Source organism: Sebastes umbrosus, chromosome 12, assembly GCF_015220745.1.
Source record: "Sebastes umbrosus isolate fSebUmb1 chromosome 12, fSebUmb1.pri, whole genome shotgun sequence".
Taxonomy (NCBI): domain Eukaryota; kingdom Metazoa; phylum Chordata; class Actinopteri; order Perciformes; family Sebastidae; genus Sebastes; species Sebastes umbrosus.
Window position 1 is genome coordinate 29,189,955 of NC_051280.1, and position 25,580 is coordinate 29,215,534.

The following is a 25,580-nucleotide window of genomic DNA, read 5'->3' on the forward strand; positions in this document are numbered from 1 at the left end:
ACACTATAGTGTACAACAACACGGAGGCTCCGTAATCCGAACAAAGACGGCATTACTCCTTTCAACCTTGACAAAGACAGCGCAAACCAGACCCACTCTTCACAATAAAAGCCCGAGACGTATGGCGGAGCTGTTTGGCAGAGGCAGATTCACTCAGAGCATTTTTTTAAAAGGAAACTAAAATAGCCTACAGTAGTTTAGGCTGTACAACAGTTTACCAGATCCCGGTAGTTGGTCGTCCTTCAGGAATCTATTCAAACCATTTATAGAAAAAATGTTGCAACTGTCGCAAATTTGCATCACTTCCGGTATGAATAGTTCCGATACGAAATACTCACCTGCAAATATTTCGCATCATTACCTAGGCAGCCTTTACTCTGCAACAGTAAACAGGGTTTGGTTGCTTGAATCCACATGTGGCAACTGACACTCACAAGGTAAATGCAATGCAAAGGCCTTCCTTGTCAGTGCATACCAGCACAGTGCACTCTGCTGTTCATCTGCATGTACTGCAGGAGGTGTTTGCAGAGGGCAACAGGTTGCGTGTGGTATTTACAAGAAGAGTAACAGATCCACATGAAGAATGATACAGTATAAGCAGGGCTGGAGGTCAATCAGACCTTACCGGAATGCTTTGACTGAAATGTTTTCTGTAATTCCACGAACACATGCCAAAGACACTGATTTATCAGCGCAGTTTAGCGTCTGACATATAAAACATCTATCTCCTTCATGATGATGCCCAAAGAGGCCCATCGGCTTTTCAATAAAGGTTTCAGCCAAACTACTGTTTTGTAATTGGCAGGTCAAAGCTGCGATCGCACATCACATAGCCGATGTGTATGATAAAATAATAAAAACAATAAAATGCCAATGTTTGAATGAAGTATATTCAATGAAGTATTTTAGTACCGCCCTGTCATAGCCTGACATAATGTCAGATACAAAAAGGAGTATATGTGCACATATGTCTTTGTATGTATTAGGTCATTCCTTCATCCGGATGCCCGGCAGACAAAGCGAGACACTGGCGGGAAGGCATTCCTTGAAGATGAGGTGCTCACCTCAGGAAGACGTTGAGCTATTACAGAAGATATTTCAAATGCATCTTTTATGGAAACACAAGCAATTAAAAGGATGCAGTTAGGGATCATTGATCAAATTCAAACCAAGTTGTCAAATCAACCTTTTTGTCCGTTACTCTGTGGTTTAGCAAAGAAACCTTTCATACCCCACCTTTAAAGATGACATCATGGAAGCAAGAAAGCAAAACGAATACAAAAGAGAGACATTCAAATAATAACAGTTTTGGTGCAGTGTGCCTCTAAACTTGTAGCAATGGCATACCATGATAGACTGCACGTAAAAGTAGTAATAGTACAGTGTATAAAACTCCGTTACAAATAAAAGTTCTGCCTTCAACATATTACTCAAGTAAAAGTTGTAATACTACGGTGTAAAATACTGCGTTACAAGTAAAAGTCCTACTATCAACATATTACGCAATAAAAGTAGTAAAACTATAGTGTAAAATACTCTAAAAGCCCTGCCTTCAACATATTACTAAAGTAAAAGTAGTAATACTACAGTGTAAAAGTAGTCATTATAAATAATGACCCATTTCTTAATAATTGAAATGATGTTACTGGATTATAATCATTTATGCATTCATGTGTTCATCACTTTAATGTTGCAGCAGGTAAAGGTGGAGCTGATTTTAAAGACTTTATATACTGCTGGGTAGTTTAATCTATAATAACACATCATTGTTTATGATTAACACATGTACTTTGAATGTAGATAGTGTGCCACGGTGCATAAAAAAGCATCAAAATAGAGCTTGTTTGTAACAAACCCCGATTTAACCCCCGGGTACTTCACAGGTCTACGTGGCAGCAGAGCCTCGGGACAATATCGATGATGAACTTTGCAGCCATCACATCAGATCTGAAGCGTGTGTCTTGGACACCGGAGTAAAGAGAAATGCAGAGCTGTCGACTGATGACCACCCGTGGTAAGTTGGATCAGATGATCGGAGGAGCTGCTGGACTTGATAAACATCACTTTGCAGTTCAGAGGATCCTCAAGTCTTATACCTTTGTAGGAACTTTTCCTGCGTTCGGGGGGAGCAGCACCTCCAAGTCTGACGCCATCAGGAAAGTGGTTTCAACCCAGAGGTGGACCGCCATCTCTGGGTTGAAAGTGAGTTGCTACCCTGAGGGAAAGGTTTTACAATCTTGGGGTCCTGATCATGAATGACGGTAAGATGCTGGCAGAATGTCAATATATTTTTCCGAACTGCATGCAGAATGCAAATATTATGCGGCGAAAAAGCAATGTACTTTTGATTTTTCTGAGTTTTCGCACCAAGAATAAAGGTGTCGACCAATCGAGATAACATATTCAATGCGTACACTATTTTGTACAACAACACAGAGGCTCCATAGTCCGAACCAAGACGGCAAACTTTATTACTCCTTTCAGCCTTTATGAAAGGCAGCACATACCAGATCCCCTCCTTCCGTCCTTACCTTTCACAATAAAAGCCCTAGATACATACACACTGCGTGACTGTTTACCAGAGGAAAAGTAAATGGACATTCCACGTATCAAGAGTACGCATTTTAGCCTTTTCGCGTGTCATTTGTACGCCGCTTTTCACGTGTCATTGAGCAAGTTAGGTTCAGGCAAGAAAACCACTTAGTTAATGTAAGGGAAAATGTCATGGTGGGGCTTAATATAAGTAAGTAAACTAAGTAAAGTACGTACAAAAACAACGTAACCCAACTACGGAAATCGTCACAACTGTCACTAACGTAACTTACAAAACAAACCACCGGACTCCTGGTAAAATGTCCGGTGTTTGTAGGGCTAAGGCCAAGCGCCTTGCGCATTATCGGGCTGGCAGAACCACTCCACCTATGCATTGAAAAACCAGCTGAGGTGCTCCAGGCTTCTGATTCAGATGCATTATATACACCTTTCTGTGGAAGTATTCTGAGTGCATCCAACTAGAAGGGGGACCTGGGGTCAAACCCAGAACACACTTGAGGGATTACATGTCTCCGTCTAGCCTGACAAGGCCTCAGGATTCCCCAGGCAGAGCTACAATGTGGCGAGTTAAAGTGACCTCTGGGCTGCGTGCTTCCTCTGCAAGCTGGACTCCGGGGTTAAGATGTCACCTATGTGTGGAAATTACACCTAATGCGTTGACACCCAGCTATGCAGAACCGAGTGCTGCGCTCACTGTAGTAAAGAGAAAGCAGGTGGGAAGGGTCAAGCAGTGGCAGCTCCGAGGAAGTGACTGGCGCTAAGAGGAAGCTCAGCCTCGTTGAGGTCCGGGGTGAGACACATGTTCCGGTCACCCCCGGTGTCTGTGCGTGTGATGCAGATAGGTGAGTAATGTGTTTATTGATTGGAATCCGTGTTCCACTGACCCTTGAGCAAACCTTGCCCTTCGCCGGGTGATCAAAGCTGTTACATCATCGGATTTGCTCACAGCTCAGGGGATGTTTGTTTTCACAGCGAGACCGGCCCAGCTGAGTGGTGCCCTGACTAAAAGCAGACTTCCTATTCGTGAAGCTTCCACACATCTGCCGGGGGACCGCGCGTAAGCGTGTGTGCATGTGTGCGCTTCCACTATGATCTCACCTTGTGTGCCTGAAGCTTGTTAAGAAAGAGATTACTGCACAAACAAGCTGTTGTCAGCTCCAGATCTGGCCGAGTCCTGGACGCTATAATCATCAGCTGTATGTATGTGGACTTATCTTTCATTACATAACCACAAAGAAGATGAAAAATACATAAATGCAAACGTGCAGCCGTCAACAAGTATATGCTCTGCGTATAAACAAGCTTTTAGGATGTTTTGCAGAAAATGGGGGGATACTCCGACATCTGTTTCTGATGAACCTTCAGAGAAAGCAAAGGGCAGATATTTGGGCTTTTGTTTAGTTTCTTTCACAGATGATCAGTAGTGTCTGTTCAGATCTCTTCCCGTAAATGGATGCTCTGTTTTGTTCCTTCTGGAATTTATCATGCAAGCCATTTGGGGATTACATTCGGGGAAGAAACAATATTTCAGATATTGAAGTAGCATCAAACAGTTTCCGAGAGCAGTGATACAAGTGTTAAAAACGAATGATTTATACCGGATTAGTGTGAACAATTGATGAAGACGTTCTACTTTTATTCGGTACTCGTACATCAATTTAACTTTCCCTACTGCTCTACCACCCACGTCAGCTTTTGTGGGTGGTGGAGTCGGGAAAGATACAGATGTAAGAGGACAAATATGATAAAAACAGATACTATCGCTGGATGTAGTACAACCACTATCTCATCATCTATCGCCTGATTTCATGACATGGTGCTCTTTTTACTGTCTCTTTTTTAAGAGAACAAGACTCCGAGTATATGTCTGGACTGTGTCTGGTCAGTCTGTGAATTTGTGGCTAAATTGTTACACAAATAGTCAGTGGTCATGTCTATAATGTTAAATCCAGCGGTACACTATGGGACGTGCTGCTCCACTCAACTGGCAGTTCAAGCGGTGACGTACCCTATCGTTGAATGCATCTGATTTGTCCCTGGTTTTCTCCTTGACGTTGGCGGCCTGCTCGTAGACTTTCTGTTATTCTGTCTTTTACCCAGTTCTTATCATCGTTGTACTACTTCACTAGTCACTGCTGTTTTGTTTATGCACCAAAAAAAAAATATGCCACAAGACAAGACACTTATTTGTCAAAAAAGTATTCCACTGTTGTACTCCGCAATTGTAGAAAACAAGTGCATACTGTATATTCTCGTTGATGGATTTCCCTTGTCATTCCATTTGATCTATATTAGCACATTACGCAGTTACACCAATGCCTGTTAAAGTATCATTAAAGATGGTGCAGAGATACTGCAATACATCAATCACAACTCCTAATTTATGGCGTGAATCCATGGAGCTGGGGGTTTCATCATCCCTTTGTAATGAGGAAGTTGTGATGAAAAGGGACAGTTTGGATGTTTTGAAGTGGGGTTGTATGAGGTACTTATCCATAGTCAGTGTATGTAAAGTACTGCTGTGAACGGGGGCAGCAGCGAAACGTATTTTTGCCACCAAAAAAAAATCCATATCAGTTTTAAAGGAACAGTGTGTAGCATTTAGGGGGATCTATTTGCAGAAATTAAACACAATATTAATAAGTATGTTTTCTTTAGTGTATAATCACCTGAAAATAAGAACTGTTGTGTTTTCGTTGGCTTAGCATGAACCGTTTATATCTACATAGGAGGCGGGTCCTCTTCACGGATACTCCAATACTCTTGACAAAGCCACCAGACCCCATTGAAAAAGACTAATTTTACCTCGCAGAACGCGGGAGTTGCTGGTCTACCACTGCTTCGATCGGTTAGTTTGTTTGTGTTATTGTGTGACTTTGGAGTTTTTAAGTCAAACAATAACACAAACAAACAAACTGATAGAGGCAGTGGTAGACCAGCAACTCCCGTGTTCTATGAGGTTAAATTACTGTTTTTTTTCAATGGAGTCTGTTGGCTTTGGTGAGAGTGTAGATGGATACAACCGCTTCAGTTACCCGTTGGAAACGGCTGTCTCACAGCAAGGTAAACCAGCAAAAATATTCCAAATATAGCGTACACTTAAACTGATATTGATTTTTTTTAAGTGAGCCTTTTTTTAGGTGTCTAAAATACGTTTTGCTGCTGCCCCCGTCCACAGCAGTACATTACTTTGCTTCCGTGCAGTAACACCTGCCTGTTTCTCCAAACTAGGGGCATGCCGACCGTCATCTACTGTAGGTAATACACTGACTATGGAGAAGTACCTCATACAACCCCACTTCAAAACATCCGAATTATCCCTTTAATGGCCTTAGAGCTCCTCCCGTGCTATATAGTGTACTTCAAACAGACATGGTTGCATGAAAAAGTTTTAAGTGTAGTCTGAGCGTACATTGTGTAGATTTTTCTTCCAACAAATTCTGTTTGACAAATGTTTGACCCTGTCTTGATGACTTTTGGAAACAAAAAAGAAAATTGAAGAGAAAGGAGAAAAGGAAAAGAAGGAACAAGAAAAGAAAAGAGGTAGGTAGAAAAGCTGGAAGAGGAGGCCAGAGAAGGGGCCAACTAGAATAAACTGGATAGAAAGGATGAAAAAAGAGGAGGTGGTTAGAAAAAGATTAAAAGAGAGGAGATAAGAATTTTAGGGGGAGAAAAGCGATGGAGAGGAGGAACAGGAGATGAGAGGAAAGATGAGGGAGTGGTGATGGAAAAGCCATGAGAGGAGGAGAGAGGCAGCCAGGGGGAGATCTGTGGAGAATTATACATCAGCTCAAATGTGAGACTGATTCTCCGAGATGACAGATGACTGACAGCCGAAATCAAAACCACACTGTACGGGCGTCTTTCCAGATCTTTCCATATTGTTCAATCTCGCTCCTGTCTTTCCGTTTCCTCCTCTCTTTCCCTCGCTCCTCCACTCTCCTTGGTGGTCTTTTTTCTCCTCTTCCCTCCCCTCTCGGAACTCAACACGACATCCGTGCCCAGCCACCTTTACCTCACATCAGGGTGTGGTCTCCGAGGTAATCAATCATAGACAACATGCATAGGTGGGAGGCCCCGATCAAAACTCTCCTCCTTTATGTGTTTTTCTATCTTCCTTTAATGCAGCTGAGGCACACCAACCAGAGCTGGATAACTTTCACTCAGTGTAATTAGAGCAGCGCCAGGTAATTTCGCACATCACAGAGTCCAAATGGCACCGAGAGCGAGCTGTTAAAAAGTTTTGACAACTTCAACACCCAGAAGTTACGGAATGTGATCTCCGTAAACTGTGTAATCCCCTGACCTATGTGTTATCTTCTTGGCGTCTGGCGGAAGCAAGGGAGGTGAAGGGGTTCAAATATATTTGCAAGTCTGGCTGTCTCTGGACGCAGCGCTCACTCACTGCTCTTTAGGAGAAAAAGTTTTGTGTTAAGATTCTTTTCCAACGAGTGGAAATGTTTGGATAGCCATCAGCAAACTTTTATTTGCATAAAGAGGGTCACATCTATCTCTCCATCATCCTCCGTCAATATCAGGGAACTCGTTTCTTTTGCAGCCAAACTATATTTATCATGCACGTTAGTGCTGGCCAAAACCGAATGAATCCTTTCTACTGTGGCCTTTTTGAGCTCGGTGCATAGTCGGCGCTGGTACATACTGCTTCCAGCACAGCCTTGCACTGTCCGACACCTTCACCTTCTCCCATCTCCCTTCTACTTGACTTTTGCACTGTATATTACCAAGCCAACTGCCAGTAATTGAGATTGAAGTGTTACATTAAAGCTGCACTAATCTCTATGAACAGATTCTGCATTTACATGTAGAATCTGGGACAAGATTTTGGTATTGGAAGCATTCTTGTTTTCGCTTTTAGTCTGAATAGTATTGACCAATCATGTTCGAGCAGGCTTTGCTTGAATATAGGTAAACAGTCTGTGTGGAGAGCAAAAGAGGTGGAACGCATTGGCCGAAATCTTGGAACCCACCGGCTATCGTCTGACGATGAATTAGCTTTTTATTGGTTTAAAATTCTCGTAATACTACTTTGTGCCATAGAGACTTCCTGTACATGCCAAACTGCTAGCTGTATATTGAAAAATACCAAAGAAACTGCTTGGAGGCTTTGGGCATTGGTGCCAAATGTATTTATTTAGCGAGTAATTATATGAATCCATATATAAAGGAAAAAATCACATATAACTTTGCTTCAATATGTATGTTCACACAAACCCGTAGCTTTGCAATTCTACATTGTGTCAGTTCAAAAGTGAAGGCCTCTTTTATTGGTGTCATAGTAGTTTTACAGTCCCAGAATTAGTCTCGATATTTCAGAGGCAGAAACTTCTTTTCTTTTTAAGAAAGAAAAACTTTTGAGGTATTTTTCCAAAAAAGTACCTCATATAAAATGTTATTTCCCATTAGAGCAGCTTTGATGGACTTCAACTTCTTCCAAAGTGAAGAAACTTGGATGCTGGATTCTCCCCATTCTGCAACCAACAGCACAACAACAAATATCTCCCTGTGGTCACAAAAGTCAAAAGAGCCGCCCTGCCCCTTGAAACAACCCTGAACTGATGTGGAGGTCTTATGCAATTCAGGGTGGGCTTAATTCATCGCCAGCATCAATGTGCTACAGCAGAAAGATACTGGTCTTTATTGGACCAGATGCTATGATCTCTCATGTATTACTTCTAACTTCATCAGAACTTATCAGTTCATCCTTGAGTCCTAGTGGACGTTTGTGCCAAATGTGAAGAAATCCACTCAAGGCGTTCCTGAAATATCACATTCACGAGAATAGGACAGATGTGAGGTCACAATGACCTCAATAAATTCTAATCAGTCCATCTTCCAGCCCAAGTACACCTTTGTGCCAAATCTGAAGAAATTCCATGGTGTGTTATTGAGATATCAGGTTCAGGAGAATGGGATGGACGTGAGGTCACAGTGACCTTTGACCATCAAAAACTAATCAATTCATCCTTGAGTCCAGGTGGACATTTGTGCCAAATTTGAAGAAATTCCCTCCAGGCGTCCGGGCACGGCTGTCACCGGCATGGAGGCATAAAAAGAGATCTGGTTGGTATTACTCAACTCAAAAGACTAAAACTTTAAGATTTTGTGCCCATACTAAAATTACACTAGACCAGATATGCATGGTTGCCTTATTTTAGAATGGTTTGGACTAATATTTATTTTTGCAACCCAAGTTTGGGGACTTTATTTCGTAATTATAAAGATAAAGCAACCGGTTCTCAACCCCAACTTGTCAAATACCGATGCTTTGTCAGTGCCCCTCGGCATCTGATACAGACACACCGGGTTTTCAACCAACTCCAATGTAAACCCATCCACTTCATTATTAAACGGGCAGGGCAACTGATGTTGTGTCCTGTGTGAAACCAAGTCAGAGTTATGTTACCTTAGTTTTGTTATTGTAACTTACAGTACGTACTAAACTAACGCCAGTTACGTAACAAGCATAGTTATTTTACGTAATAAATGCACTTATTTTAACCCAAACTACAGTCCTTTTCTAAGCCTAACCAAGTACTTTTGTTGCGTATGTAGCCCTAAAAGTAAACCTGTGTTGGAGGTTTACTTTGAAAAGACACTGTATGCATGTAACGAGCAGAAACTGTACGTTTCCTGTGAGCAAGGAAGTTTATTTTGAAAAGACACTAAGCATGTAACAAGTGGAAACTGACACGCCATCGCTGACACATCCAAAAATGACGCTAGAGGGGTACCTAGAGCGTAACAGTTTGAAGGGTAAGGCCACTGACCAAGCATCAGTATTTGACGAGTTGGGAGTGAGAAGGTGTTGGATAAAGATAAAGTATTTACTATCACATATAAGGTCCAGAATACCTGAAAAAGAGAGACTTTCACATACTTGCTGACCTTATGTCAAAAAATAAAACTTACTAGGCTAAAAGTAGCAGCAAACAACCCGAGGCAGACATGAAAGTGCATATTATATATAAAAGGCATCTTTACTCTCAAAGACTGCTCAAGTAGCAGAACTAACGTAGTTGTAAACTCAGCTTCTTTTTAACAGTGCAATGTCATGCGTTTCTTGCAGAGGAGAATGAACAAAATGGATCTTTAGGCAACAAGCAAGTAGAGTCTGATAAATTCATCCTCAGCTTCAATTTTGCAGTGATGAATCACACCAACCCACGCAAGTGGTTTGTCCGTGAGTTTGTTTTGAAACAATTAATGAAGAGTCTGTTTTTCCAATGAGTACGTGACATAATATCTATGCGATCCTTTAATGGCCTAGAAAGAGCTAGTGATTAGCTATGGAACTGGCTGGAAAGTTTTAAGAAATAACCCTTGTGTGGAGCTGAAGATACAGTAAAGACTTTGTGTAAGAAAGTAACCACCATTAGTTTAATGAGGATGGCTAAAGTGCATGACACCATGGAAACACGCATTGTCTTATTTAAAGTGCAACAGAATTGGTAAACTGGAAAAGCACAGCGTGACAGAAAACAATCCACTGAGCGGAATATTCCTGTGCCACAGTTCCTGTGCTTCTTGCCCAGTACCAATGCTGATTTCCATGAAAACACTGCCATAAGCTCCGTGGTAGTGACAGTATCTTGTTCGATACAAGAAGGACTGTTTTATCTGATTGGAATATCACTCACTATTTCGTCTATATCTCTGTATCAACCACTAACTGATAACAACAAAGATACATCAGCAGGTTTTTCTAGCAGTAATGACTTCATCTGTACTCTCAGCAGTTCCTGTTGCGTCACATTTCTTTCAATATGTCTGATCGTGATTAACTCTTTCCAAAAACCCGTCAACTTTGATGTTGCACCACAGCGCTATTCCGATGCCTGAAAGATTGACTTTGTGGGCCGATAAGAACTTTGTTTGAACTTTAAGTCTAAGTAAACATTATATCAAGGCACCGCAGGCCTAAAATGTTCCCTCGACCGCAGAAAGTCATGCCGGATACTTGAGCATCCGCCGTTTTCATCTTCTCTGTTTATCGCTCTGACAGCACAGATTAGGGGATGGGACAAACATTTGTTTTTCTCGGGCCATATGGAACACAGTGGTAATGGTGAGCTTGTTCAAAGGGCACAGGAAGAACAAATTATGTTCCAAAATTCCAAAACAGAAATTAAAAAGGTCACATTTGGCATTCGAGTGATATTTCATTGTTGCTCGTCAAAACGCTCCCCCGCATTAAAGTCGCAGCTGTCCTCCTGCAGTCACTATACATTAGCACAGAGGTTCCACTGACGGTACACTTTCCATTTCCCACAAATAAGAAAACATAAGCTTATTGGGAGTAAAGCTGGATTACCACCCTGGCAAAGTGGGTAACTGCCCCTGAGCCTCAAATCTCCAAGGGATACAAAAGCCCCAGGGTTTATACAGCAATATGTTTGTGATAATTGTGATTTTGTTTAGGAATAAGGGAAATGTATACTACTAAAGCACAGCACCAGCTGCCATGATACGTGCCTGTACTGTAGGTTGGTCAAGATGAAGCCCAGCCCTGTGTGGAAGTTTAGTTTCAAGACGATACTGTGCTTGAAATAACCACAATCTTAACCTGCATATACACATAATATTCTAGAATAGGAATACTATACACAATAACATAACATAATAAAATGAATTATCTTGTTACAATGTTACCTGGCAGTGGGTGGGATATATTACACAGCAAGTGAACATTTTGAACTTTGAACTTTGTGTTGGAAGCAGAAAAAATGGGCCAGCGTAAGGATGTGAGCGACTTTGACAAGGGCCAAATTCTGATGGGCAGACGACTGGGTCAGAGCATCTCCAAAACTGCAGCTCTTGTGGGATTATCCCGGTCTGCAGTGGTCAGGACCTACCAAAAGTGGTCCAAGGAAGGAAAGCCGGTGAACCCGCGACAGGGTCAGACCCGAGGCTCATTGATACGCGTTGGGAGCGAAGGCTGGCCCATGTTGTCTGATCCAATAGAAGACCTACTGTAGCTCAAGTTGCTGAAAAAGCTAGTGCTGGTTCTGATAAAAAGGTGTCAGACCACACAGTGCATCGCAGTTTGTTGCGTATGGGGCTGCATAGCCGCAGACCGGTCAGGGTGCCCATTGCTGACCCGTGTCCACCGCCAAAAGCGCCTACAATGGGCACGTGAGCATCAGAACTGGACCACGGAGCAATGAAAGAAGGTGGCCCGGTCTGATGAATCACGTTTTCTTTTACATCATGTGGCTGGCAACGAGTTCCAGGTGTTGACTTGACCTCCAAATTCTCCAGATCTAAATCCAATCGAGCATCTGTGGGATGTGCTGGACAAACAAGTCCGATCCACGGAGGCCCCACCTCGCAACTTATAGGACTTAAAGGATCTGCTACTGACGGCTCGGTGCCAGATACCATAGCAGACCTTCAGAGGTCTAGTGGAGTCCATGCCTCCACGGGTCAAGGCTGTTTTGGCGGCAAAAGGGGGACCTACTCAATATTAGGCAGGAGGTCATAATGTTATGGCTGATCGGTGTATATTGACACGCCGTCCCTGGTCCGTCTAAAACTAAAGCAAGAGGGGTGCCCCGCGCGTCGGTCTCCAATGCCGAGGGGCGCTGACCAAGAGGTGGTATTCGATGAGTTGGGAGTGAGAATGTGTTGTGAAATACTGACTTAAAGGGAACATATCATGAAAAACTCACTTATTCAGAGCTTGTGCAAATAGATGTGGGTATCTGGAGCACCTACCAACCCACAAACTGTGAAATAAGACAACCCAGTCAGTTTGTTTGTTGGCTGTCTAGATCAGAAAACATGTGATTCAACAAGCTATTCAGGTTTGGCTCCCCTTCCTATGTCACATGCAGGCTCATGAGAATATATCCCCCACAGCTTGAGAACTACTTTTGCAAAGGGCTTTTTCAGGAAGGGGTCTAGAAGAGAGAGGCGCTAAAACGAAGCGTTTCAGACAGAGGGGTGAACACAGGTAGATTCAGACAGACAGTATGAGAAAAATGTTTGAACATTAAAGCAGGTGAACATGTTCTAGTAGAAACCCAAAATACAAGTATGAACCTGGAAATGAGCATTATATTTCCCCTTTAAAATATGTGATGGTACAGTACAAGTTGTTTTTTAAAGAATATAAAATCTCTCACAGCTAAAAAAGGAGCATTACTGCTGAACCTATAGCTCATATTCACTGTAATCTAACTAAAATTGAAAATGCTCACCTGCTTCCCTCTTCGATCTGAGTCCGCTGCGTTGATTAATGATCCTCACCGCTCTGACTAATACAGTTTATTCTCTCATTAAGCTACAACAAACTCTGGTACTCACAGGGAACTGTAACAGTCTCCATTATGGATGGGCTCATTACTGCTAAAATAAACTGCCCCTGTTTTGCCAGCTTCCACTCATATAAGTCCGGCCAAATAAAGCTGTGCGCTCTGTTATGGATGACAGAGCTATACACACACACACACACACACACACACACACACGCACACACACACACACACACACTGCTGTTGCTGCTCCCGTGGCTGCTTATATGATTTCCTCCTTTTAGTGAAAACATGAGGGAAAACATACCCTAATAAGCAAATTACTGAATCCATATGGATTAAACTGTGAAAAAATATAAAAACCCTTTGAAAACACTTAAAGTAACTGCTTGGCAAAAAGGCAAAGAACTTTTAGTGTAAAGTTTTAAACACTTTTGTGTTGATATGTTGTCAATTACTGTAAGAAACACACAGATTTTAAATGAATATCATACTGTCATATGGCTAATTTGTCAAATTGCAAGACTCCCTTTTTGCAACACTGAAAGCAATTACAGTAGTTCATTAGAAAACACTGTTTATGTAAATACAGTACACAGACAGCTGATTATTTTATGAAATCAGTGTTTAGGCACAGCTCAGAATTCATTCCAATCATCAAACTAAATACTTCTCCATTATCATTATTACTGGTGTACACCATCTTGTGGAGGCCTTAAAAACTACAACTGAGTTATAACACATGGAGTGAACCTGGGCCTGCGTGTAAAGCTATACAAAATACACAATTAGATTGAGCACTGGCATTGTTAATTCATTGATTACTTTTGCAGTAGAAGTTTCCCAAATTACAGGGCACATGGGGTTGCACTGATTGTAGTGAGCCTTTGTTGCAAACAGTAGACCTGCAGTACGAATATATTCCTTCCAGGTGGTTTAGTAGACTAGATTAAACAAATTAGGCTGACGTGGCCACATGGTGCTGACAAATTGACGGGTTTATGGTTCGAGCCAGCGAAAATGATGAACGCTGGCCTACAGCTGCCCATACAAAAGCGAGGCCAACTGACTTACTCATTACCCATCTCAAAGTGGTACACATCCAAAATATCCACCGACCCACCGGCTGGTTCAGTGACTATTGGAAACACGGGGAGTGATGCTGGAGGGAAGCGGACGGTCAGGTTCTGTATCTATAAAGCATAACTGACGACTTTGCAAGCGATTTCACCGTCGCAGACATATTTCCAATGTTGGAATGAATGTAAGGTGGTCATAAAAGTCAGTCCGAGCTTGTCTTAAGCCAGTCTCTTTCTCGTCTTGAAGTTCAATGAAGCGAACATTGTCGACAGCCAATAGGTTCGCGCTCTCTCCAGCATCAAACAGGAAGCAGCAAACGGGGTAGAGAGTAAACATGGAGAAACTGGTGGAGTTGTGGAGTGAACAAGAGCGCCTCTTTTGACGTGTCCTCTCATTTGTACCACGATAGAGTGGAGAAAGGAAAAAAAAGGGGCTTCGTGCAAGTTAACGTTAGCTACTAGAATGTTTGCTATTAACCTACGAGCTAACCGTACGTTTCAGCTGAAGAATGCTTGTAGGTTACTAGCAAACATTCCAGTAGCTAAAGTTAGCTTGCAAGTAGCCCCGTTCAGGACAGTGGCTAAAGCATACTCCCCAGTGATTCAAATGAAACCTGTGAGCTTGTGTTTACAACATGGGAAGTCGTGTACACAATATATGCTTGGCGTTCAAGTGGTTAAATCATGAGAACACCGCTGCTAAGCAACGGCAATGTTAACGTTACTGTCGGCGTCTAAAAGCCACAGAGGTTTACAATTTAGCAGGCTAGCAAGTGGGTAACATAATGCAGGAAATGCAAAGACATAATAACCCCCAAGGCTGTTGGGAATATCAACATTTTCCTCAGTCTTATTATAAAATTATGAAGAAAAAACATATTCAACTAAAATAACAATATATTAACTTATTACACACCGAAGAATAAACTCCCATGGCCTTTCTGACGTCACAACCCGTAAACTCTGAGCTTTCAGAAACTTTCCACATACAAGGTTGTGAATACCACAAGAGAGGGGCGTTCACATGGACTCTTCTCGTGAACATGGTAAACACGACCCCATTTGAAGGCACCAATAATCTCAAAAGGAATCTAGTTGTAGTCTTGTAAATAGTGACCCTGTAAGATCCCCAATATTATTTGCAAAATATTATAGTGTGTGACTAAAAACTCTGAGACTTAGGATGTTGTCTTTGGATGCGAGAGGTTGACAGACTTCAGTCTTTCAAAAGTCTTAATTTTTTTCCACTAACCACCTGCTAAAACTGGCATCACTGGTTGCCTGGCAACATTCGCCTATTTCACAATTTTCCAACTGTTGGTCCTTGTTTATCATCAATGGCCAGACTCTTGAGGTGTTCTCTGTGTTCTGGGCCGACGTACCTGTCTCGACTTTGGAGTGGTCGGTCCTCTCCGTCACCTTCTCCTGGCTAATGAGGTAATCGACGATCCGCACGCCGATTGGCGGCTCCGTGTGGTTCCACTCCATGATGACCAATGAGCTGCTGGGCTCGTAGGTGTAAGACAGTTTCAGCCTGGCAACAGAGATGCAAAACCACGTCGCTCAGTGAAAGTTGTTGTCAGCAAACTGGTCTCATTACTGTAACTGGCAGCTAACATTATTATCCCCTCGTGTTCTGCAAAACTGCAACCCAATGAAAACACATCCTGCAATGTCACAAACACGTCTGTCAACAGAATACACAGCCATTTATCCCTTTACTCTGGAGCGCTGATCTGCAGCTATGTAGCGCTGAGACCCATGTGTACAGAGGTTTTAATGCCAACCAATCAATACAGCAGCTCATTTCATTGATTAGCACTCCCCAGAGAAATAAATCAATGGCCGCTATAATCATGGACACATTATAAGACAACTGCCCCCCCCCCCTCTCCCAATTCAGTAATTCATCCATGGCTGAAATATTTGGTCGCAATAAAATTGAGTACACATGCATTCTGATGGTATATTACTTGAGGCCACTGCAGCATGAGATTGAGTTCTGCCAGTGAAATGATGGATGGAGTTTTGGAGAAAGGTAATATTATAAAGTTACGAACATAGGGTGGGGAAGTGGGGCGCAGGTGGGCAGTCCGTCTGTGCCAAAAGCGCTGGAATCGCAACGGCACCAGTCATCGATTACATCACCTTTCCCCGAACACCACAGCATGCTCATCATGGCCTCCTGAAGAGCCTACGATGAAGAGAAAGAGAGACAAAAAAGAAACGTAAATTCAAAGCAAATGTCATATTGGAACATGCAATATTCAAATGCAAATTGTAACAATGAAATTCTATTCTCACATCAACTATTTTATAATTGTACTTCAAATGAGGATATTAAAAATATTTCCTTTACTATATTCCCCATGTTTTTCGTTATTTTTGTGCATTTTATGCCTTTACCAGATAGGTAAAAGCGGAGAGATAACAGGAAATGAGGTGAGGGAGAATCAGGGACATTGCGCCTTTGTCCATTTCCTAGATCTAGGGCACCATTTCCTATGTTTTCAATATGGAAATTTTCATTTCACAAAAATCTTACAGATCAGTTTGGGGGAAGAACTGAAAAGAGGTTTTAGTTGAAATCCAACTAACTGTCAGTCGCTGCAAATGCATTTACACCGACTGCTGCTGGACATCATCCACACACAATGATGACACACACGATATTAAAGGGGCCCTGTGGTGTTTTTCTTGTAAGCAAACAAAAGTTGTTTTTACACCAAATTGTACTCATTGCATCACTTAGTGAGTGTCCTTGAGGTCTAACAAATGTGTTGAATGTGCTTCCTTCCTCGTGAAACACTTGCAAAGCTAATTTCATTAGCATTTTAAATCCAGCATTGTTTACATCCATGTTTACTAGCTCACAGTTTCCCCTGTCTTCGATGGTGCATTGCAGCATATCTTGGTAAGTGGGCCTTTTTTTTAGGTGTCTAAAATATGTTTTGCTGCCGTCCCCGTCCGCAGCAGTACATTGCTTTGCTCCTGTGCTGGTACTCCTGTCCGTTTCTCCAAACTAGGGGCGTGTCGACCGTCATTTACTGTAAGTAACACACTGACTATGAATAAGTACCTACATTCAACCCCACTTCCAAACAGTCAAACAACACTTTTCTTTTTCTTGAGATTGTTTTTGTATTCTTGTTTTTTCTAGTAGGAAGGTTATTTTATCTGTGCATCGCGTCAATACCAGCAGCTGCACATTCAAACTCTAGCAACCTCCAAACAGCCTTTGTTGATAACAGCAGCTGTATCCATCTGCCTGAGCTTCAGGATGAAAGCCTGACCCCCCCCCAGGAGTGTGGACAGCACCGTATCGACCTTTCCTCCCGCTGAAGCGGTAACGACGTACAGTATCGATGGAGTCGAATAAGTCACAGCCCAGTACAGCAGATTATGGCGCAGCATGGTGCCAGCAGGGTAAGCCGTGATACTCCAAAAGGAAAACACTTCTCTGTTTCTGTGACCTCTTTCATAATGAGGCCGGGAGGTTTTTTTCGGCCCTGATGGATCACTTGGTACGGTCACAAACACATGGTTTCATTACAGGACGCCAGTTAATAGATTGACTGAGGTTTAATGATCACACAGACCGAACTAATGCCTGGACTGGTATTATTAGCTTAGAATGTTTTTGGGCAAAAATTCCATAATAACCTTTCAGCGTTTTGTAATTCAAGTGATCTGAGAGAAAACTAGACTTCTCGTGGCTCTGTTTTCAGGCTTCAGAAAATCTAGCCCGTGAAGAGCTGATAGTGTGGCGTTATATATTCGAGAGATACCTTTTTTTCTCCCTCTCTACGTTGACTTTGTGTATGGATCCTCCATGCAAAACGGTGATGTACCTCCTCGTGTGACTGGTGGAGGCTGTGCAGCCATTAGCCACTATCAGAGCCCACTATACCGATAAAGATAGTTTGTAAAACATCCTATCTGCACCAATTAATCGGTCTACCTCTAATGGATTCTGTAAGAAATTGGGTGTTTTCAGACATTAAACAGTCCCAGATAGTTCAGGATAAAAACTGTACACACACCTGGTAGGTCTCATTGTTGGACACCAGTTCATAGATGGGCGCGGCCTTGGTGATCTGCAGCAGGACCGGCTCCGACTGCTGCCGCCCCTGCACCACCCTCGGGCTCATGTGGCAGAGGTGGCAGGAGCGCGGGCACTGGCCCTGGCTGTTGCAGTCCATGCGGACGCCGGCTGCCATGCGCTTCGCGCCCGTGTCCAGCAGGCTGGCGATATACGCGGGGTAGGTCAGCGTCCTCGGCTCCTTGTCACGCTCCTCCGACTCCTCCGAAGGCGAGTTACCTGATAGACAGAAGGAAATTGTTTGAACAAAGATGTGTTTCCAGAAATACTTAGAAAGCAGCAAAAGCAATATAAAGTATCAGAGGCAAATATGATAACATACAAAAAACAAAACAAGAATTCCTGTCTAAAGCTTTATGAAAGTTATTCACATATATAAACTAGATAGATGGTGAAGTCACATGCTCCTAGTAATGACATTAGGGAGTAAGGGGAATGAAAAAAATAAAAATGTTATTCCTCTGTAGCAACATCGCAAAACTAAAAAGTACTGTGTTCCCTGTAGCTTCTCTACATCACAAGCAGAATACATGAGCAGCAGTGTAAATATTTGTCCCACAGCTACAAGAGCTCAGTGTTCCCTCTAGCACAGAAGGTGAATGGGGAGGCCTGTACTGAACAATGACACCTTAATATTGCATTAATGGGACTATTGCTGTTATAGGCTGTCATTGACCTTCATGATTATTTCCCCCTTGCTCAGTTAAGGGGACTTGATTTACCTCCTCAAAAACATCAACTGAGAAAGATATATTATAAATTAGGGCTTTCAAAGTTAATAATGCGTTAACGCAAATTAATTTTAACGGCACTAATTTATGTAACGCATTAACGTAACTTGAGATTTTTAGGTTGTAGACGGCTCAGTTTTATTATTATTAATATTATTTTATTATTATCCATTGGTACCAACCATGTCATACTAGTTTGTCATGGAGACGGCTAAATAACGCGCCAAACTTGCTCTAAATTTTGGCGAGTAAAAACCGTCATGGCCATTTTCAAAGGGGTCCCTTGACCTTTGACCTCAAGCTATGTGAATGAAAATGGGTTCTATGGGTACCCACGAGTCTCCCCTTTACAGACATGTCTACTTTATGATAATCACATGCAGTTTGGGGAAAGTCATAGTCAAGTCAGCACACTGACTCACTGACAGCTGTTGTTGCCTGTTGGGCTGCAGTTTGCCATGTTATGATTTGAGCATTTTTTTATACTAAATGCAGTACCTGTGAGGGTTTCTGGACAATATTTGTCATTGTTTTGTGTTGTTGATTGATTTCTAATAATAAATATATACATACATTTGCATAAAGCAAGCATATTTACCCACTCCCATGTTGATAAGAGTATTAAATACTTGACAAATCTCCATTTAAGTTACATTTTTAACAGGATTAATCGCGATTAACTGCAGACAATCATGTGATTAATCTAGATATATTATATAAAATTTTAATCTATTGACATCTATTGAAAGAAAAGTTTGACCTCCTGAACGCTATCAGCACTGACCTTGTTAGAGACACGAATACTTTGGTCAAAGACTTTTGTCATGCACCTGATGTCACTTTTGATTACCCTTTCACAAAATGTTTGTTAAGTTTAACTTTTGTACAATGTAAATATGTGAATCAAATATTCCCCATAAAATGTTTTGTTTTGTCTCAGGCAGAGTGTGGGACCTCCACTAGAGAGCAGCGAGAGAGGGAAACATGTTTTATGCAGAACTTTGACGCTATTTTTCTTTTTTAAAAGGGGAAATTTCTCAGATTACCATTTTGGGAGTCTGCTTGGCTGTGAGAAAAACACAGGCAATTTAAGAGCTCAAGCACCAATTAGGGAATAGGCTTGTTGTGCGAGCTCCCTTTGATGGAATACAACTCAGGTTTATGAGCCATGGGCGAGCACACAAGCTCAGGGACCAACACATATGCACAAGATCAAGGCAAAGAGAAAGCAATTTTTCTAAGTGTACAATATGAATAATTCACATGCTTAAATGTTTACTTTTTTTGTTTCACAACTCCTTTAAAAGTGATCTTTTGCACTTTCATTTTCTTTGTATTCAATGTAACAGATGTATGTTGTGTTGCTGTATTTCCTTTGTGTGCTTTGAGCTGTATGCTTTATAAGAGGAGGATTCATCTAAATAAAGGTTATTCTACTGATGTAAGTTGGTATAAACATACAAATCCTCCCACTTAATACCTCAAAACAAACTCCATTTCTCATACACCCACATTCACACCCCTACCTTTTTAACACCAAATCATTTCGCACATATTTTCTTGCACTTAAAGGGATAGTTCTGATTTTTTTGAAGTGGGGTTGTATGAGCTACTTATCCATAGTCAGTGTATCGCCAACAGTAGATGGCGGTCAGCACGCATCCAGTTTGGAGAAACACACAGTACCGACACAGAGGTGAAGCAATGTACTGCTGTGGGCGGACCCGGCAGCAAAACGTATTTTAGCCACCTAAAAGAAAGACCACCTAAAAAATCAATATCAGTTTAAGTGTACGCTATATTTATAATTTTTTCGCCGCTTTATCTTGCCGTCTGACAGCCCTTTCTGACGGGGAATTGAAGCTGAAACTAACCAATCAAACAGCGATAGACCAGCAACTCTCGTGTTCTGCAAAGTAAAATTACTGTTTTTGTCAATGGAGTCTGGTGTCTTTGAAGAGAGTAGCTGGAAATAACGGCTTCAGTTCCCCGACGGCAAGGTAAATTAGAGAACATATTGTAAATAGAGCGTATTATTTGTAATCAGTAATTGATACTGATTTTTTTAGTGAGGTATGGATAAGTACATCATATAACCCCTCTTCAAAAAATCCAAACTATCCCTTTAAGAATTTAAACATATCTGACTTTGATGATAGCGATACAACTAAGCAAGCAAATACAAAAGTCAGAAAGACAGCATCAGAATATCTCCATGGATTGTCATAATAATTGTATTTGGAAGTGAACACACAGTTGTGTACGTGTGAGTCTGTGGCTTGCCATTAAAAAGAGATTAAGAATCTAAGTGCCACAATAACAATATGTTTGCTTTTGCGAGCATGCTTTAGTAATTAACGCCTCGTTGATTATACCTCATCTCCCACACATCTCTGAAACACTCACACACTTCATTTTGTCTGACACCTTTTGAGTTTCACGGGTTTTCCAAGTAACGTCATGACTAACGAGTCACAGTAGGTTTAATCGAGCTGAGTGGAGGGTGATAAAGTTTCAGAATCGTCAAGAAAAAGAAACACTCAAGAAAGTAAAGTACAACTCTTCAGACATTCTAAATACTTAGGGTGAATCAAGCTGCTTGGGGCTCAGCTGACTGAAAATACTGCCGTTATTATGACCTTAAAAAAGTTTATTTTACAAGGTTAATAAGATATTTCATGAGAGTGAGGATGTAGTAAGAAAATAATCTTTATTCTGTGTGTTAACCCACCATCAAAATACAAAGTAAAAGCATGTAAAGCCACTATGTGCAGATCTTGTGACCATCTTTATTATCTATCTGTTTAATATCTTTGAAATTGTTGCGATGGCAAAGTTCTTTTTGAAAATGTATTTTATTAAAGCTTGTGCATGTGCTTCGAATGATATCAGCCAATTGAATGGGCGTTATCAGCGGTTACCAGCCTCATAGATATCGGTTAGAAGGGGCCTGCTACACCTACTAGTAGGTTCAGAAGGTCGTTATCGTCTGTTCACATGGTTGATCACCGATACGAATACAAGAAGACGACACCGACCTCTGGTGGCCGTATTAATTATAACAGAAGCAAAGTCAGGTGACGTAGTATAAAGAGCGACAAAGTCAAACAAACATAGAATTTCACCCAGGAAACCACTGTTTTTGTCCCGTATGAAACCAAGTCAATGTTGACGTATTTTAACGTAGTTTTGTTACGTATTTAACTAACGCCTTGTATGTAAGTTACCTGACAAACGTGGGCTACTTATTTTGTTGTTAACAGTAACATTACTATTAACTAAGTTTAATAAACAATCAATTCACCATTTATAAATGATGGTTATTATAAAGTGTTACCGGAAATTCCAATAAATGTCACATAGGAGCAGGGGGAGCACATAACAACCCACAATCATCAAATACTTTAAACAAAGACAAATGACATCCAACCTGGTGAATGTAACAGTCAGATGTACTGAATGGAAGTCTCCTTAGATAACACCGTTGCCTCCAGATCCAGTAATGGACTGGAAACCAAATAAATAGATGTGTTTTCTGTGTATAAGTGTATATCTGAATATAAATCCCACAAAATCAGAACATTCCAGGTCTAATAATATTGGTCATTTGTAATTCCTCTGCGTGTGCATCTTGTTCATGTCCTTGACAGTGTGAGCATGCAGCTTCGAGGCCTTGTGATTGGGTCACTGAGACAAATCGACAGATAAGCCCTTACCAATCACAGGAATGTGTAGGTAAATGAGGTCGGACAGAGGGGCGAGTCACATCGGGGGCAAAATCAAACTCGTTCACACATCTTGACCTCTGGGCGGCATTGGCGTGTGCGTGTGCGAGCATAAGATGTGTAAGTAGAGGCCCTCTGCAGGCCGTGACTCTGCCTGACTAATCAAAGGCAATAAAGTAGAAGATTAGGCCTGTGCTTGTACTGTATCATGTGTAAGTGGGTGGGTAGAAATCGATGAGAAACAATAAACACCTAGGAAGAACTAACCTAGCTGTGTGATTGTATAAGTGTAAGGATGCATGTGCACAAAACATCTGCATTCACAGACTTATTCATCCTTCATACGTTGCCAAGGATGTCAATGTCCTTGCACTCCTGACCGGCCAAACTTTAATCTGTCCCTGTCAAACTGGCCCACTTCCCACTAATCAGGCTCTCATCATTCTATCTTCACTTGCCACCTCCTGGCAGATGGAAATTAAATGTGGCAGTTATATTAGGACAGCTGGGTGCCTTTTAGGGCAAAGAAGATTGGCAATGATTAGCTCAGTTTAGTTTTGGTTTAGTTCAGTGTCAGCTGGGACCGCGGGGGGGATATTAAAATGGACGAGCGGCCCGGCCTGAAGACGAGTGATGGCCAAACATACACGGTATATTATCACACTAAACCGCCTGCAATTTACTCCAGATTTACAACTCAGAGGCTAAATATATTAAGGATGCACCGATACCGGTTTGAATATCGGTGACAATGGGGCCGATCTATTCAATCCAATTCTATGTTTATATACTTTTTGCATTAACAAGGTTTACACTGGAATTGTAATTCCTGTCAATTCTGAAGATCCTTCTTTAGAAGTGGCGTTACACAAGTATGGAAGTTACATGATAAATAAATCAACATTGACTTCTGGCTACCGGTCTCCTGGGTGAAAGTCCAGTGTTTTTTGACCCACACATCCACCCCGACCTCCTTCCTACGCAGCGTTTGTCGCTCTTTATACTTCCTGGTTAACGATTACGTGAATTAGATACGCATTGATTTCGAGGGACATATACGAATCAGAGTGCATTGCTCTGGCTCTACCTATCTGGCATGGAGAGGAGGTCGTGTTGCTTGGGCTTTATCTGTTTGGTGTGGAGAGGAGGTCGTGTTGCTTGGGCTTTATCTGTTTGGTGTGGAGAGGAGGTCGTATTGCTCTGGCTCTACCTGTTTGGTGTTGTGAGGAGGTCGTGTTGCTCTGACTCTATCTGTTTGGCGTGGAGAGGAGGTCGTGTTGCTCTGGCTCTATCTGTTTGGCGACGCCGGGAAGCTGCTTGACATCCTGTGGGATCCACCTTCTCACATATGTTCACATTATATGTATTATTTTTTGTCATACAGATTGTCTATGTTGTATTTTCATTATGTTGTTACTCTGTACACACGGCATCTATTGCACGTCTGTCCATCCTGGAAGGGAGATCCCTCCTCTCTTGCTTTTCCTGAGGTTTCTTCCATTTTTTATTGACTAAGTTTTTCCTTATCCGATGAGAGGGTCGTACTGTAAACAACTGCAACTGTACATTTATGATTTGTGATTTGAGGCCATACAAATTGACTTGACTTGACATTACTTTTTGTAGGTATAACAGCCTGACCTTATCCACAATCCTATAAAGTATCCATATATAAAACGGCTACTATGTGAATCAAGTTAACAGGAGAAAGGGAACCCCTGGAGTTTAAATGCACATGTTGTACATAAAAGTACAAAGCTGGATGTGATGCGTTCAGGGACACGCGTAAACGATGGTGGTGGTTAATATGGTTTCCTGTGTATGGATGTCTCTCCATTCCAAATACTCGTCCTCCCAAGGTGGTATGTTGCTGCGAGGTAACAATGTTATTCTCTTTAATACTTGTGCTGTATTTTTCTGTCACACAAAAGAAAACAAGAGAGCACCATCTTCTTCTTTGAACTTTGCTTAACGTCGTTCTCCTTTTGTCATTCTCAGCCTTTCTTTGTCTCTTTTTACAGCATCTCCTCTCTCTGATTCCTCTCGCTCTTTTACCCAGTAAAAAGCACAATCACACCTATTTTCGCAATGCAAATACGTGTGTGGTAGGTTTGAGGGAGGAAAAGCTGTAATATAATATTCCTTCTCTGCATCTCCCTACTAAAAACAAGAAAACCAATCTCTCCCTCTCTCTCCCACATTTCTTGACACTTTCTCTGCTTTTGCATTCTCACTATAACTCCCTTTTACTCGCTTTCTCATTTCCCCCTTTTTTTCTTCTGTCAGCCTTTGGCTCTCTTAAAGTCTACAAGGTGAATTCACACATTTATCTAAGCATCTAAACTGCTGTCAACTTCAACCCACGCACACTAACACACGCACACACACACACACCTGCTTTTAGAGGAGCCTAATGACTAGCAGTATATCGCTTTGAGGAGAATAAATCTCGAGGAAAATGCACACACGTATATGCAAGCACACTTAGGAAAAGCTCATTAAATGTAAGCTGTGTCTGACAGAGTGAGATGTCTCACAAAGGGAAGTGATGACGAGACAAAATACAGAAAAAGAACCCTCACATCCTCCTCCTCCACTTCCAGAAATACAATTTTGGATCCAATCTTTGCTGGACACCACCAAATTTGATCAATTTCTGACCACAGGGAGGGGGTTAGTACAGAGCCCGTGTGTGTGTGAGCATGTGATACTTTTATGCTTAAACATATTTCAGTTATATAAGTGCTGAAAGTGATTTAGGTCATTTGTTACTACTTCAAGGGGTACATTTGTGCTTAGGTCTCGGGTTATGCATTGAAGCTATCTTAAGGTTTATATGTAGGTTAATATGAATCTATATGTTATATCAAAAATTGCTTAAAGGTGCTAAATTCAAAATTCAGAGCAGTAATATAGCAGCAAATACCTATTGTCTATGTAAAGATATCGAGGAGTAATGTCTACCTGAGCAGAGAATGAAGTATCTCTCCCTCTGTATGTGTTGTTTATCCGAGCTTCTCCTTGCTTTGTTGACATAGCCGGGCCGGCCACACTTGCATGTTAGCCCATGTGAGTCCCTGTGTTCATACGACAGCTGATTATGCCGCCCCGACCCA

The 25,580-nt window shown here is 41.7% G+C and overlaps 1 protein-coding gene across 1 annotated transcript in view; it reads right to left on the reverse strand.

The window, feature by feature from the left end:
* astn1 (astrotactin 1) overlaps positions 1–25,580 on the reverse strand; it is a 419,969-nt gene that overhangs the window by 29,958 nt on the left and 364,431 nt on the right. Inside the window, exons 19-21 of the mRNA XM_037788021.1 lie at positions 17,950–18,227; positions 15,967–16,100; positions 15,289–15,440 (exon numbers count right to left, since the gene is read on the reverse strand). Coding sequence (XP_037643949.1) covers positions 15,289–15,440; positions 15,967–16,100; positions 17,950–18,227 — 564 coding nt within the window. The remainder of the gene's footprint in view (positions 1–15,288; positions 15,441–15,966; positions 16,101–17,949; positions 18,228–25,580) is intronic.